Genomic DNA, 15174 nt, shown 5'->3' with positions numbered 1-15174 from the left:
GCTCTTACGTAGTGGAATATATATATATATATATATATATATATATATATATATAAATGCCACAGCGTACACAATCTATGCAGTAGTATCGTTTATACGAGTGAACGCTGAAATTAGACTTTACTTAGCTGTTCTTCTTTTATTTTATATTTCCTTTGTTAGAAAACGTTTCCATGTAAAATGCAAAATGATGTTCATTAGCCATACGACCAATCGCATAAAGTGTGTTCGCCGAGTGAACGCTGAAATTAGACTTTACTTAGCTGTTCTTCAGGATTTTTATATTTCCTTTGTTAGAAAACGTTTCCATGTAAAATGCAAAATGATGTTCATTAGCCATACGACCAATCGCATAAAGCAGGCTGTGTTCGCCATATTGTAACTTTTACTCTTTCCTTTAGAATATTCTGTCGTTTGTCGTATGAAATTTGGGGACTTGGACAATCCTCGAGAAAAAGCACCTCCCCTCTTCTTAAGAGACCACTATGACAGGGGCCCATGAATTGTCCCTCTTAGGGAGGACACTTTCGATCCCCGGAGAATTCGCCATGCTCCGTGCGTCAACTTGCCGTCGATTAATCTCCCAGTCCAGACAGGATTCTGCGAGAAACAATATTTCCCAATCCAATCAAACTTACACGAAGTTGGGTTAACCTACTGATTCAGGCTAAAATTGTGGTAATGTAAACGCAATCACTCGAGGCCAACGTCAAGCAAATAATTTACGCACACACTTCTTCAGTAAGCAGGGTCAGTTGAAGAGGTATTTGATCATTCAAGCATGCATCCGGTCAGTCATTGATCCGACCAACCTGCCAATCAGCTACTCAGCCAGTGAGTGAGTGATAACAAGTCATTGAAAATGGATTTGTTCATTCACTTATTTTCAGTTAGATGTACCTAGGTTTACATTCTTGATTACCGCACCATTAGAAGGGGGTCTGCTTCTCGTTACTTCTCTTGTCGTGTTCAATAGATCATGCAGAATAATTCCAAGCAGCACAGAAGTTCACTGTATGACCTCTTAACGCCGTTTTTCACCAGCCTGTGAAAGGAAAATGTCCTAGTTTCCACAGTTTAATTTGGGTTGAAATTCCTGACAACATGGTAAGCAGTTATAAACACATGTCGGGATTTTTACAGAAATAATCTTGTGGATTGTTAGTCTGACGGAAGTTACCCAAACACCAAAACTGATCCACAGTGTGGTAGAAGAGACAACCCTGTTGTCTGCTTTTTTCTGGATAGACCAGTGATTTCCTCTGAGTGTGCCACCATGTTTCCGAAGACTGTAGTCTGCCTCTAAAGGGCTGTCATTTCTGGGATATTTTTGTACCCTACAAATTTCTCGAAACCCCTCGAATAATTCACTTCTATTAACCTTGTGGGCACAACTCAAGTGAATAGCAAACCAAATATCTGTTTTAGCATCGATTCTATCAGACTACTTTTAGTCTCAAGGAAGTCATTTTTCAGGTAATGATTACAGTACCATTTTTCCATTATTTGTCCGCGACCCAAGATGATTTTGATTCTTGTAATTCGAAAAAGTCCACATATTTTCTAGCTTCTTCCTAAAGTCAAAGTTGATGTCATAGATAGCTTGAGACCTTAATGGTCTTGAGCTCACTCCATTAGTGTTTGAATGAGGCGCAGTTTACTGTTTATATTTTTTTTTAGTTGATGTCATAGATAGCTTGAGACCTTAATGGTCTTGAGCTCACTCCATTAGTGTTTGAATGAGGCGCAGTTTACTGTTTATGATTTTTTTAGTTTCTACCAGGACAGAAAGTTAATTCGACATGTTCAAGAATGTAAATTATGCAGAGTGTTGAAATTCATTGGACGAGTGGTTTGTGAATTACTCTCATCTCTCTTAGAATAAGTTGCTATCACCAAACTGTTGTCTGTCCTAAAAAGTTCAAAGTACCATGTCTCATTAGGTGACGGCCAGTGGGCACAGCTTCACCAAACATGAACTACGATTGGTGGATCTCAGGCTGGGGACGTACACTGGTCTCCAGCATTCTTCAGTTATAGTGGGCAAGGTGCATAATCACCAAGATGCTCACATTTGTATCCTATTTCTCTACGCTTCACAGCTTTCAGTACTTACTTACTATCAAATATTTCCACCTTGTATTCATTTCAATGTATGTAATAGTAAACTAAACAATTACACAAATAAATTTGAGTTTAAAAAGCCTGACGTCTGTGTCATAACTTGCAAAGATTTTGAATTGATACGACCGCTACTACTGTCGTTTGTTTATTTTTACTGTCAGGTCCATAAAATGGCATTAGATCAGGACGCGTATCCTAGATATAACGCTGTAACGCAATATAACTATATACCGTGATTTGTTGATAACACTGGTGGTCCTACCTGTTCACCAGACTGTTAATTTCTGAAGATCATTTCTTGCCACAAACCCAACGACATTTAGGTCTCTATAATTCCTCGGAGCTTCACTGGTTTGATTCTAAAAGAGGGAAACATGATAATTTTTTGGCTCTGATCACGTCTGCATGGCAATTAAATATATCCTATCCGGCTTTCAGTCATGTGAAGCCACGTGCAGATGTATGTTTTATACAACTAATCTGAAACAGAAACCTTTCCCGTTTGCTTGCGTCTTGAGAAAGTCTCCATATTTTTCTATACATTCAAATGCCAATTAGAGTACTAAATCACCCCAAAAACACTCGCACTTTCCGAACAAAATGCGTCCCCAAACTGGGTAAAGTCAGCTTTGCTTAGACACAGAACAGTAAGTGTGCAGACATTCAAGACTGAAAAATGACCGAGTGTCTGCTTTGCTATGAATTATTCAGTGGACGTCAAGGATGACAATATCGCATCGCAATATCGCATATCGGCGCCGGCTACAGGTGTTGATGAGTAGATTTCTACACTGTTGCTCTTTCTGACGGCAAGAAGAACTATATAGGCGGTGGTGTTGTATGTGCGCTATAGAAATAAGACCTGTACTTATGAAAACCACTATAATATCCTCCTAGTTTATCTTTAATCGTCTGTAAGATGAGCGCATTCTTATTTAGCTTACTTCAGCGATGGAATTGACCGATGGACTACTACGTCATCCGATGATCAATCTAAGGTCATGTGAACATGATTGACTATGCTGCGACTTATCCCATATACATGCATCTTTCTGGTTGTTGCCTGACTCGTGTGCGAAAGCTTTTGTTGCCCATGCAGAGGAATATGGATCCTTATAAGTCAGATTGCTTGAACTCCATGCCACCAGAGTTTGGATTCTACATTCACCTAAAAATAATATAAGATCTCAAACTGCCTTTTATAACCAACCGCCGTGCAGGCGTGAAATACCTCTGCAGGACTGATGAGCGATAAACCCCCAGCAAAATCTATGTGACGACTGTAGTACCCAAATTAACGAGCATATCAAGTAACAACGTATGCCTATGTGATTCAGAAATAAGTATGTCATAAGTCAACGCGTAGACGCAAACTCAAGAACTGCTCGAAACCATGTGACTAACTATGTGCTTGTAGATTTCGGGTTCACTGTTCCGAATGCAAGAAGGGCATGTAAGTGATCAAACTTCAATTTATCTGATTAGGATTTATGAAGACTTGTTCTAGATTTTCTAAATGCAACAGAATGAGTTTTAGTCCCATGCGTTAATTTAAACATGGTTGGATGAAATGGCAGTCCACATTTTTGACCACTAGGCTTTTCCGACCCAAGCCTCACAGATAATAGCTTGACAAGCATTTTTTTATATAAACAGCGATCTTTTCCAAAATCTTTTCGTATTCATATGCGGTTTGATTGCAAATGAATGGTTGCGACGTTCTAAACGAGGCGTAAAAATGAATACTTTGAAGCACAGCTACACAGAATCTATTCTCTTGCATGTTGCAAACTGCTTTTCATTTAGCGTATTATTTGTATTTGACAGCTGGCAATGAATATGCACGAGGTTTTTCGACACAAAACTTTCTCTGAATAAGAACTCTACATCCCCAAAACCATTTCATAATGCTGTGCTACGCGCACGTCAAAGTGTTGTTCTCTTTGATTTGAATTTTTTTCAAGGGTTGCAAAATCTCAGTACAAGCTTAAGCTGTGTACCGAGAGACATAATCAGAAACACAGGGAGGTGCTTGAAACTGATGTTGTTTTGATAGAATTGGATTGGAAGAATCTCACTCGCGAGAACGGCTATATTCAAAAACCAAGTGATGACCAAAAATCACAGTTGCGATAAAAGCATCTGCAGCGAGGAACAGCAAATGTATTTATTTCTGAAAAATGTGCGTGTATTTACAGAATATTTATTTTGTTCTGACAAATAAAATGTTTGTTAAATTGTGGTTGACTAAAACACAACTTTAGGTGTTCGTTATCTTGTCGATAACCTGGAAGTGTTTGATGCAACGGTCCAAGGCTATGTCCAAAACGGCGGTTTTTCGATTTTGTCATAAATTGGGGCTGGTAAACTGGAGCAAACCTGTGTTCAAGTTCTGCTGCTTTAATCTGAACAAGGCTTCAGGAGCATAATTTGAATATTTTGTATTTATCTTGGCAATGTTTTTCTGCAATTTCAGTTTTCTTTAGGAACACAAATGCAGCAAAAATGAAGTAACTTGCTAGCATGGTCTTCAAGCTAACAATATTCTCAAAGAGCATTACGTTTGTATGGGGTATGTGGGTGAATTCAGTAGCCATAAGTTTGCACTGCTGTCCAACGAGCAAAACCGCTGAATTTTCAAACCCAACGTAAAAATATGCGTAGAATTTCTCTTTACATCCACCTTTAAAAAGAGTTTGGTTGGCCGAGAACCACATATCAGCCAGTAACATGGTAAAATTACGCCCGAGTTTTCCCAACGACGCGATTAAGTTCAACGGAATCTTCTAAGGAAAATAAACAAATGGGCATCTGAGGGGGTTTTATTGACGAGTTTTTATAGCTCATTTCACACGGATTTGGACATTCTTCCGCAAACCCTGACATAACTGTTCTTTTGAGGAGAAGCACTGGACTCGATTCTTGTTCTAATTTGAGATCATCAGGAGTACACATCCTTTGAACTTCGGCATCTGACAGACAAGGCATGCGTGTTTCCACCACTTCACCAACGCACACACTAATTATCAAGTCTTAACAGTTGAACGTGTCCAAGCCTGATTGTTTTGTCCGAAAGCATCGCCGAAGACCCAATAGTTGTCCTGGTTCTGACGCAACTAAACCGTTTGTCAGGACTTGTCAATCAGATAATCCCACAAAGGACTGGAATCCATTGGATGGTATTTGGTTAGTTGCAGGTGGTTGTGGGATTTGTGGAAATCACATTCACGAGTCGTTCTTTCTTTTGGACATATCTATGAATTGTGTCCCTCTGCTAGGTGCCACAGACCAATAACCACCTTGGGTGGTAATTTTGTGCGCGAACGACATGTTCATCAAAGTTGTGGTGTTTCCCAAACAGACGACAATTTTTTAACTCATTGGATGGCCCTCGACACAAGCCCCACATTTTTCAAAGTTTAGTTAGTACTATTGGTAGTGGCAAAGATGAAAGACCCTGAAGCACTGAGTTGGTGTTCGAGCCGCAACGGTGAGGCATAGTATTTACAGTGACGTACATTACGAGGATAATATAGGATGACTTAGTACCACATAGGCGGATGATAAGGCAAGATGGAACATTGCATCACAGTAGCCGAGACAACAAGACTAATTTTTTATCAAGTTGACCTGCTGTTTTTATTTTGCCTTAAGCGTATGAAAATAAATCAACTTCTGATAAGGTCAGTTCTTCAGAAACTTTGCCAATATTTGAACTGAAGTCCATGATAGCATTCCCATCTTGGAGATAAAAAACAAAGGACCTGTCCTACAAGCACTTTCTAAGACATGCTGGGTGTATCTTGGATAACGACACGGTCACAATAGTTTAAAATTTAATGAAAAGATACCAGGACAAATTTACAGTATAATCTCTCCATTCCAAATATGGATCACTTCGTTTTTATTTCGTAACGACACGGTCACAATAGTTTAAAATTTGATGAAAAGATACCAGGACCAAGTTACAGTATAATCTCCCCATTCCAAATATGGATCATTTCGTTTTGATTTCAGTGGTTTCGCTTTTATTCTTATCGTTCATCGCATCTTGTGTCCAACATAAAGGTGGGGTAAACTTACGTAATGAAAGGACCAAGAAGGCGCACCTTCAGGAAATATTGCTTCCAATTAAAGCCCGATTGTAAAGGTATCGAAGACGTTCAAACTTGAAATGGAGGCAATTGCAAAAGAACCGGCAGTTTTCAGTGCCAGTTTTTGTTTCAACTAGAAAATAAATATTCTTTCTCGAAAGAAGCGATTGTAGAGGGTTTCTTGGTCCTTTCGGTAGGATAGCAAGGACTAAGCTTACGGGACTTATGATAAAGTATTGACTCTAGTCAAACATGCAGGAAGAGCTGAAACGACGAAGAAAGTGGATGCCATTCTTAAGGATATAAATTCATAGCTCATCAACAGTTAGACAGCATCCACCTTGCATGTGATGCACAATTTTCTATGAGTGTTGTGTAAATGACAGAAAACGTTTTGACTATTCGTGCTTATTAAAGGTTCCAAATTATTGAACTTTTGAAAGACTACTCCTACTAGACCCGTACATCTAGTCACAGTCCAAAGGACAGCCTTGGATTTACATCTTGCATGATATTTTGTGTACTTGTGATAACGAGAAGCGGATGGAAGATCGCAGATGGCAACGAAGCCACTCTAGTCTCCTGTTATGTACCATCTGATAAATATCCCTCTTTTCTGTAGGGGAATTTATTTAGGACTGACGGGCAAATTCCTTGGTGGAAAGGCCTGAGTCACTTCTCCCTGACTGATAAACAAAGTCATTAGTGTAGCAGCTGATCCAATACCTGCCCCATGTATTACCGGAAGTACGGTTAGAATTTGTCAAACGGCCATCACCAACACAGCATTTCTTATTTAGGTATAATGTAACACATAGGGAAATGTAGATATTTTAATCATTAATTACCGTAGTCCACCAGTTTTTGCTGAGTATTTTACATGCGTTAAGGTCAATCTGTTGTATGTGATTGACTTTCATTATCCTGGTTATTTTTGACATCGTTGCATCTGTCGCAAACGTGAAACCGTTGTTTGAAGTGTAAACAATTTACAATTTTATCTTAGTTCAGCTATATTCAAATATCTACTGGGACCTAGTGTGTTAAGTTTCGAAAATAAGACAATATTCCTTCAAAGAGAGATATTGTATATTGAAATACGTATGCTGTTGTATTAGGTGGTTCAAATACGCCTGGGAAAAGGTTATGACCAGGTTTTATTGAATACACTAAGCATCTTGTCTATACGTGAACGCTATATGTTTGTGAACATCATTTCAGGATAAGTAACACAACGCCACGAGTGTTCAGAAATATGAAATTACGAAAACCTCTTGTAACAAGCGATCTTCAAGCCCAAAAACTTTTACGGTTGGTTCTCGAAAGAGGACAATACGGATAAAACCAAAAAAATTGGTGTCTCAGCACCCAGTCAAGAAAATGCTTGAATGGTATTCATGTCCTGTTACTGCGTAAGCATATTATTTGCATACTATTTGAGGTGACAGATTATTTACAGCATAATTTGGGGGTGTCCGCAGAGCCTCATAAGATTCCTTGGAAAACCATCAAACAAATATGTGACTGAACTTTGGTTGCGTATCTCACCTATGCCAAAGTAATTTACATGAGTGTTCACCTCAGTTTAAGATTCAATTACATACTGCAAATGTACTGCAAATGCGAAACCCAATCATGCTTTTCACAAACGCAGTTTATGCTTACTGTGTGAATACATTTGAATCTCTTCTTTAACCCAGTAATTAGTCCTGACGAGATGGATTCGTAACAAAACTAGATATAATCATTCATTCAAAGCACCAACTAAATAGGTCGCCCGGTTACTTGTCAAGAGAGCTATCTTTCCTGCTTGGTGACTCCTAGCATGGCTGTGGAGAACATAGCCGATCACTAGAAGAAAGAAAGATTTTGCCACAACTATGGAGCTTTTCATGTGGAGAATTTTACAGGGATTCGGTTTAATCTGACTACAAAATTCACTGACCTGTTGCTTATAGTTTTTTGTTTAAGTGAGAGAAATTTCAAGGTCACAAATCCCGTCAATCAGCAAGCAACTTCCTGTTTACCAATGTAATCTAAATCCAATACGTTACGAAATTTGACGATCCATGGTTCTTTAGAGTCGTCGGTAACTTTTGCATAGTCTCTAATATAAATTCCACTCAGGTGGATCCGTTCTATTGTCCGGAATAACAAACTAATTGAACTGGTTAACAGTAGCTCAGCACAACATTTTAGCTTGCAGATATAACCTTGAATGGATTACCATATCTGAAGATAATTTGATGATATGGGCCCTACCATGATCTCCAGTCTCATGAATGCGGCAATACTCGGGAGAAAATTCAGCGTTCCCACCCAGCTGACAGATCTTCCTTAGTGGAAGAGGTAGCGTCAGTTCGCTCAATTTCCTTAAAAAGATCCACAAAACTACCAGACAAATTTGCCAGCAATGGCCCTTCACTATCATAATTCTATTTGTTGTTGCTTACCTTGGCTGATTGTTGTAATTAACTGCTACGATCGTTCCTGTGCGCTCTGCTGATTATAAGGAACTAATCAACAGTAGAGGTTGGCACTTGATGGAGTAGTTGCAGGTATCGTGGGTGGTCAGCACCTTCCCAGATTCATCTGCCGCTCCTCTGGTGATGATGTCCCGTACTTCAATAGACAAACAGACTCCTTTAATTCGTCGCATATCTGGTGTTGGATAACCTACCCAAAACAAAATTGCTTATTGTGTGTTTGTTCTTCAAGTGGTAGGACTTCACCAGTAAGGAGTCACTAAACCGGCGAAGATAAAAGGACGCCGCGCACCCGGTACAGCGTGTGGTGAACTTCATAAAAAATACCCACCAAGCTTACTAGATGTGACAGATTCGTCTAACTTGACTGTTTCTGCTGAGGCGCGTACTGTAACGACAGAGAACTTTTTGTAGATAAGCCGCAAATGGCAGATTCTTTTTGAGTTTACGCGGACTAGAGCGACACAATTATTGTTCGCGTACTGCTTCAAAACATTTTCAGATGCAATAAGGTAGAAAAACAAAAAGAAACGAACTTCTCTTCAATATCTTCCTCCGTCTCCACAGAGTGATCGCGCTGAGCCATGGCAGCCATTAAAAACAAGAGTTCCACGTCCACATTAGAAGTTGATTACTTTGAAACGAAATTTAACAAAATTGTGACTGTTTGGGAAGTCTTAGGTCATCGGATAAATACCGTCAAATGCTCAAACTTTACATGGAAGTTTCCTTTGTTCAAGATGTAGTTTCAGAAACATTTTCGGCATGCGTCTAAGGATCAGCGAGAACAGTTTATGGAAGATGTCAAATAAAACTTGTGGTCAGTGTTTGATTCTACAAATGGCTTTTTGCCCACAGATTGGCCCTGAAAATATCAGTCACATCACCGTCACTCTGTAAAGCCGCAGATAAGTAGATATCGATCTACCAATATAACAGTTCGCTTTTCCCCCATGACCTACTGTGATGGGTCTTTGTACATAGGTCTGTGATATCAAGTCGTTATAAGTGAGTGTGTCTGATCTCAATCCGTTCCAACCCGCACAAATCGCGCCACTCAAAACCCAGCGCTTGAACTAGCTGTTTAGAATTACCAATGCACTACCGGTCCCATTGAATCAAACCACTTGCTGAAGTACCACCAGCTGGTTTGAAAGTGTAAAGCACAGCACGACGCTTTACAAGAATTTGAAAGTTAATGGATGCCTTTCAGTCAAGGCCACCGAAAAGTCTCCGGCGATAGAGTGAAATCCTTAACTGCTTCATCGTATCGGGTGAAAACCAAACTTTTTTGTCACGCATTCGATTGTAAATTTTGGTTCAGCTAATGAAAGGTGCAGTTGTCGTTATTGCAAAATGGATATTTTGTCCGGCAGTCCCTGAATTATCAAGTTAAATAAATTCATCGATGGTGGTCAAGAGGACCCGTTCGTTTTGATTGCCGTCTCAGAAATAACCGTAAGCCGACTAAAGGTAAACTCATCAGCTTGCGCAGTCCGGATCTAATAAGCGACTGGCCTAAATTTTACCACACAGAAGCATAGTCGGGATCACAAAGTGGCATACTAGACCCATGGATATAGAAACACCTAAAAGCCCAAGTTATGCTGACTAGATGGTGGAAATTCTCAAAGGCACTTACTCAGTCTCCCTATGTTCTTTACCTTCTTATCCACATTAACGATATACATTTTCGACTTGCTGTATCAATTAGGGTAGTATTTCTTCATTTTATCATTCACTTTTAAGGGCTTCTTTTACCCAGGCACTTTTTGGGTCGACAGGCGTCTTTGGGTGGACTTTGATCAAGACAGTGTCATCCAAATCGCATATCTGTCAAATGTTGCTATAGCCTAAACTGGGAGCATAATTGTACATTTCCTGTGCAAGTAGCTTAGCTTTGCAAGTGGTGAGCTCAGCAGTTAAACTTGCTCTTCATGATTAGGATGATATAATGGGATTGGTGTACTTTGTGGGGAGTGGAATTGGAAAATCGTAAACATGCGCCCGATAAACCCCGTCTGATTTGAATCCGCGGGCATCGGTTGTACATGGAAATATGTTGAAGATTATCGTTCAGATCAGTAGTTGTGTGATACAACTGTTGTTCCGCCAGCATTCATCCTGTCGGGAAAATCTCTAAAAGAAAGCATTCACTACTTTTTAGAACAACAAACGTTTCACTACCGAACGTTCCTGAAATACGACGCCCCAATACAAGCATTTTATGTGAACGGACTTTACTGAGTAGTACTGATCCACTCAGATGCATGTTAAGCATCAAGTCTCTATAGATTACTTGGCAAGAGCCGTATAACAGAACAATGAAAATAAACAACACATTTCCTTAACATTACCTCGGTGCATGGTGCTTTGGCTAAACCTGTGCTGTTTTGAAGATCTTGCGCAAAGACTAATTTTAATCGTGCACTCAGTCGGGTACAGCGGTCTTAGGTTGCGCAGTATGCATTTTCTTGGTTGTATCATTCCTCTGACAACTGGGACCTGGAAAGAGGCCGTGAATATTGAAAACTTTGCGTAGTTGTGTGTGACTCAACCGCCAACATCTGATTGACCACCAAGACCAGCCCACTGCAAAACCGACTCCTATTCACAATCTTCCTTCAGCGGCGAGCATATTGATAAGGTCATCTGACAACCTGCTCTCGTGGTCCACTACTTTAGCACTCCATAATGAGCGGGCTTAATCACGTTTGGCAGGTACTTTTGACCGGAAGCTTGCATGCAAGCGTACCCAGATTCGTATTATTGGAACACTAAAGGGCCTCGGAATTCAGCAGACCGAGCCATTTGCCGACCTATCAACAACAGGTCAGCCCGTCTAGAATACTGTGTGATATTCTGAAAAAAAACAACCATGGATGAATATGCTCGATTGCAGGTCAAAGCAAAACGATCCGTCATCTATCTGAGCAGAACTTTCTTTTCAACTACTTTCTTAGTTGAAAAAAAATTGTACCAATTCAATAGCACTCTGATGTGTGCTTCAAAATATCCATCGATGATGACATTTTGCGCTCTACAGCAGTAGTTGTAGCACAACACTTGTCATGTATTGCAACTGTCAGCAGATCAATTCATGGCATTTGCCGGATCGTAATATGCACGTGAGGCTTACGGAAGCATCATACTGTTTTTCTTTGGAGTAACGTGGAAAAAAGTTTGGCAGAATGATGCCAAGAGTTCGATTTTTCCTGATCAGGTAACCTTTCTGGTTCAATAATACAAATATAGGCATAGATCACTAAGCGGAAGATCCGTTTACCCGCATTTGCGTGGCGCTAAAGGCCGAGCTATTTATTAGTCTGACTTCCGTTTGACTGCTGAGAAACAACCTATACGGTTGCACTTTCGTTTGGCCAGCCTTATGCCAAATGAACCGGAGCTATTCTAGATGCATAAATTTTTGGTCTTACAAATATTATTGTAATGTGGTTCTTGATTCCAGTGCTTATGACAAAGTACGATGAAACTATTTATTTCTCGGCATTTCGTAAAGCCTTTTTATATCTTGGTGAATGGTTCTAACCCTTATTTTGTTTAGTATTCTTGAGAGTTGATTTTAGTCCATTCAAGAGCTTTGCTTGCTTTCAGACACAAAATAGGCACATTATGGAAAGGATGCTGCGTTCAGTGGGTTTTGATGACCTGGGTCAAACTCACCAGATTTCAATATTCAGTATTCTTCTTTCCAAAGTTCTCTGCTTCATGAGTCACCTTTGTATACATGCTGCTGATCTAGAGTTTTATGAATAGATATAATTCCAAACCAGCCGTTGAGCTAATTTTCCTAAATGCGAGACTTCGCTACGTTCCGTACACTATATTGTTTTGTGATAGTGGTGCCCGATTAAAAAACGGAACTATGCCAAAATTGCCGATTGCTATGAAATCTTTGGGTCTTTCTCCAACCGCGAAGTTGTGAACCCGACTCCTGTAAGGTATTGCAGTCCATTCATTCTCTGTAAAACCGTCTCGCTCAACGTTATGCATACTCAATTGAATATCTGTTTCCGACTTGTTGTCTTCCAAGGGTGATCATTAAGAAAGCGACCACGCCATTTTTGGCACTTACTTCCTCATATATCATTCAGTTTTAAGGTTTCGTCAGTTTTTCTTTGTTTTCCCATTACTGGCTGCCCAATTAGAAGATGCGTTGTGAATCGTTCCAAACGGTTTGCAATGAAAACGGGCTCTGAGCCGAAAGTTTCAGTTTCACTCGATAGTTTCCTAACTGCAATCCCGTTGTTCTCAGGCAGACTTCTGCGTCTTTTGTAATTTACTTATTGGCTCTCATTGTGTCTCTCAGTATGCGCTTCGTTTCATCCCGGTATGATGCAACTAACGTACTTTGTAACGCGTTAAGTATCTGGTCGTTTGCACACCAGAGAAAACGCTCAGCGGAAACATACTAATAGCACCCTCATTCGGTTGAACATGTTCAAACTTCCTGTAGATGGAGGTATCTGAGGACTTTGTACCAGGAGCTACTGCCACCCTACGATTGTCACTAGATGATAATCGGCGGATCTTAGCATGCGCGTGTGGCATAAGGACAGCATTTTTCCGTTCATTTCTTCTTAGGTAGCACAACAGTGCGCAAATATTTCACACGATGGTGTCGAGTGATTGAGTTCTCTTACCTAGAAAATTCCTCGGTTAAGTAACACGAATGCACGTTCAGTTCGTGAGGCGGTGGGTTCTTTCCCCCCTTGTACCTTCGATGAAATTTCTCACGGGCACCCGTCCGGCTGTTTATTTACTTGATTTATTTTTAAACACGAGGTAAGTAGCCCTTAGCTTTGGGTTTCATCTTGCAGATCATCATCTTTGTGTCAAAAATTTGGATGAATTGGGCATCCACTGGTGATGATCGTCTCAGTTTAACTGAGGGTATTGTATTTCCGCCGGACAATTAACACCCGTGATTACAAGCCACGGAGCAATCCTCCTGTAGCAGAGCACGTTGTTCATAAATAGATTTCTTAATAAAAACCACATCAATATAGCAAGCAGTTACCCACCAAACATGGCATAAAATCTGGATACCCTGAAGTACTCTTTGATTTAAACTCCTAGAATTTAAATTTAAGTTTAAATTTAAACTCCTAGAATAATCGCATTATATTCAATGTATAAACAACCTTTCAAAACGTCTAATGGAGGAGCCAACTGGACTGTATCTGAGATTCGCAGTGCTTATACTAAAGAGGGACTTATTTTTTCTTTGGTGATGATGAACGAGTGTGGACCCGTAAATTCATGTTGTTTGGACCCTATGTCTTTCATTCTACTTTGTGATTCTGCTTGATATCAGCCCTTTCCACACCTCCACGCTAACCCGTTTTCGTTCAAAAACATTTGGGTGCCTAGCCGACGAAAACATCTTACGATAAAACAAGGTGGTACAAAACAAAGTTGAATAATACGACAAGAAATTTGACAAGTGGAAGGGAATAACTTGTAGTTCGTTTGATGATACAGAAAATTTTACTGGTAAGTAGGCAGAGAGATCAGTAGCTCTACTCAGAAAGAATGACCACCTGATTATCTGTTGTGACGCTGTAGTAACAGGTCTGCAAACATCTAGTTATCGTGTGGGGGGGCATCGCCAGTGAGCGGTTGAATATTTAACCGTGAACTGGATAATTCCCCTCGAATTGTGACAAAACGAATGTAACTCAATTACTAATTTTGACGATCAGATCAACTGCAACCTGATCAACAGCCACCAGACTTATTGGAGCTACGTAGGTTCAGATATATTTTCAGAATTTGTGTTTTCAGACTAGAAATCATTTAAGCTTGCCCACGAAAGAGTTAGGAAAATACACTCACAATGGCTTCATCATTCATTCACAGAATTAATTGTAATAGTCAGAACACAAATGACGAATATTGGTGTTTTCATTACCTCTCATTCTTATCAATGCAGGTCGAGGGAGAATTGAACTAAAAGCTAGTGATCCATATAAGCAAACCGAGAATAAAGTAGAGTAATGGGGTGAAATTGTGAAAACTGCTTTTGTCGCGATCGATTGGCCTCAGTGGACATGGGTCACTTGAGCAGACTGTTGAAGATTCAGTACGTCTACAACCGCTTTCTGAGTGTACAAACTCATGTTGTGTGGGCGAATCGCGCTTGCCTAGGCTGTAGTCAGACACGGGCGAATCGCGATTGCCTAGGCTGTAGTCCGACATTGATACTGAACGGATCTTAATAGGTAAATCGCTTGGTACAGAGTTCGCAAAGCTTTTGTGGAGTCACTCACATCACTCGTGTTAACCAAGTGGCGACAACTTCGCTCGTAATAGACCTTGATCCGGTTATCAGCCAAAAGGTGTCATGCTCTTTTATTCTATTGCACAACTGTCACGTCGAACCCACTATATTTTCTGCTGTACAACAGCAGGACTGATTAAACCCACAAGATTCTAGCATGGCCCAA

At 40.1% G+C, this 15174-nt stretch overlaps 2 protein-coding genes across 2 annotated transcripts in view; one reads left to right on the top strand and one right to left on the bottom strand.

Moving 5' to 3' along the window:
• The window catches only part of T265_14661 (hypothetical protein), a gene marked incomplete at both ends in the record, with an annotated part of 56865 nt that overhangs the window by 19710 nt on the left and 21981 nt on the right, over positions 1 to 15174 (bottom strand). The window lies entirely within an intron of this gene.
• Positions 13449 to 15174, top strand: part of T265_14660 (hypothetical protein) — a gene marked incomplete at both ends in the record, with an annotated part of 22889 nt that continues 21163 nt past the window's right edge. The window contains one exon of the mRNA XM_009174669.1: positions 13449 to 13510. Within this exon, the coding sequence (XP_009172933.1) occupies positions 13449 to 13510 (62 nt within the window). The remainder of the gene's footprint in view (positions 13511 to 15174) is intronic.

The sequence above is a fragment of the Opisthorchis viverrini genome (assembly GCF_000715545.1).
Source record: "Opisthorchis viverrini unplaced genomic scaffold opera_v5_234, whole genome shotgun sequence".
Lineage (NCBI taxonomy): Eukaryota > Metazoa > Platyhelminthes > Trematoda > Opisthorchiida > Opisthorchiidae > Opisthorchis > Opisthorchis viverrini.
Note: the sequence above shows the minus strand (reverse complement) of the source record. Positions and strands in the feature narration are given on the sequence as shown.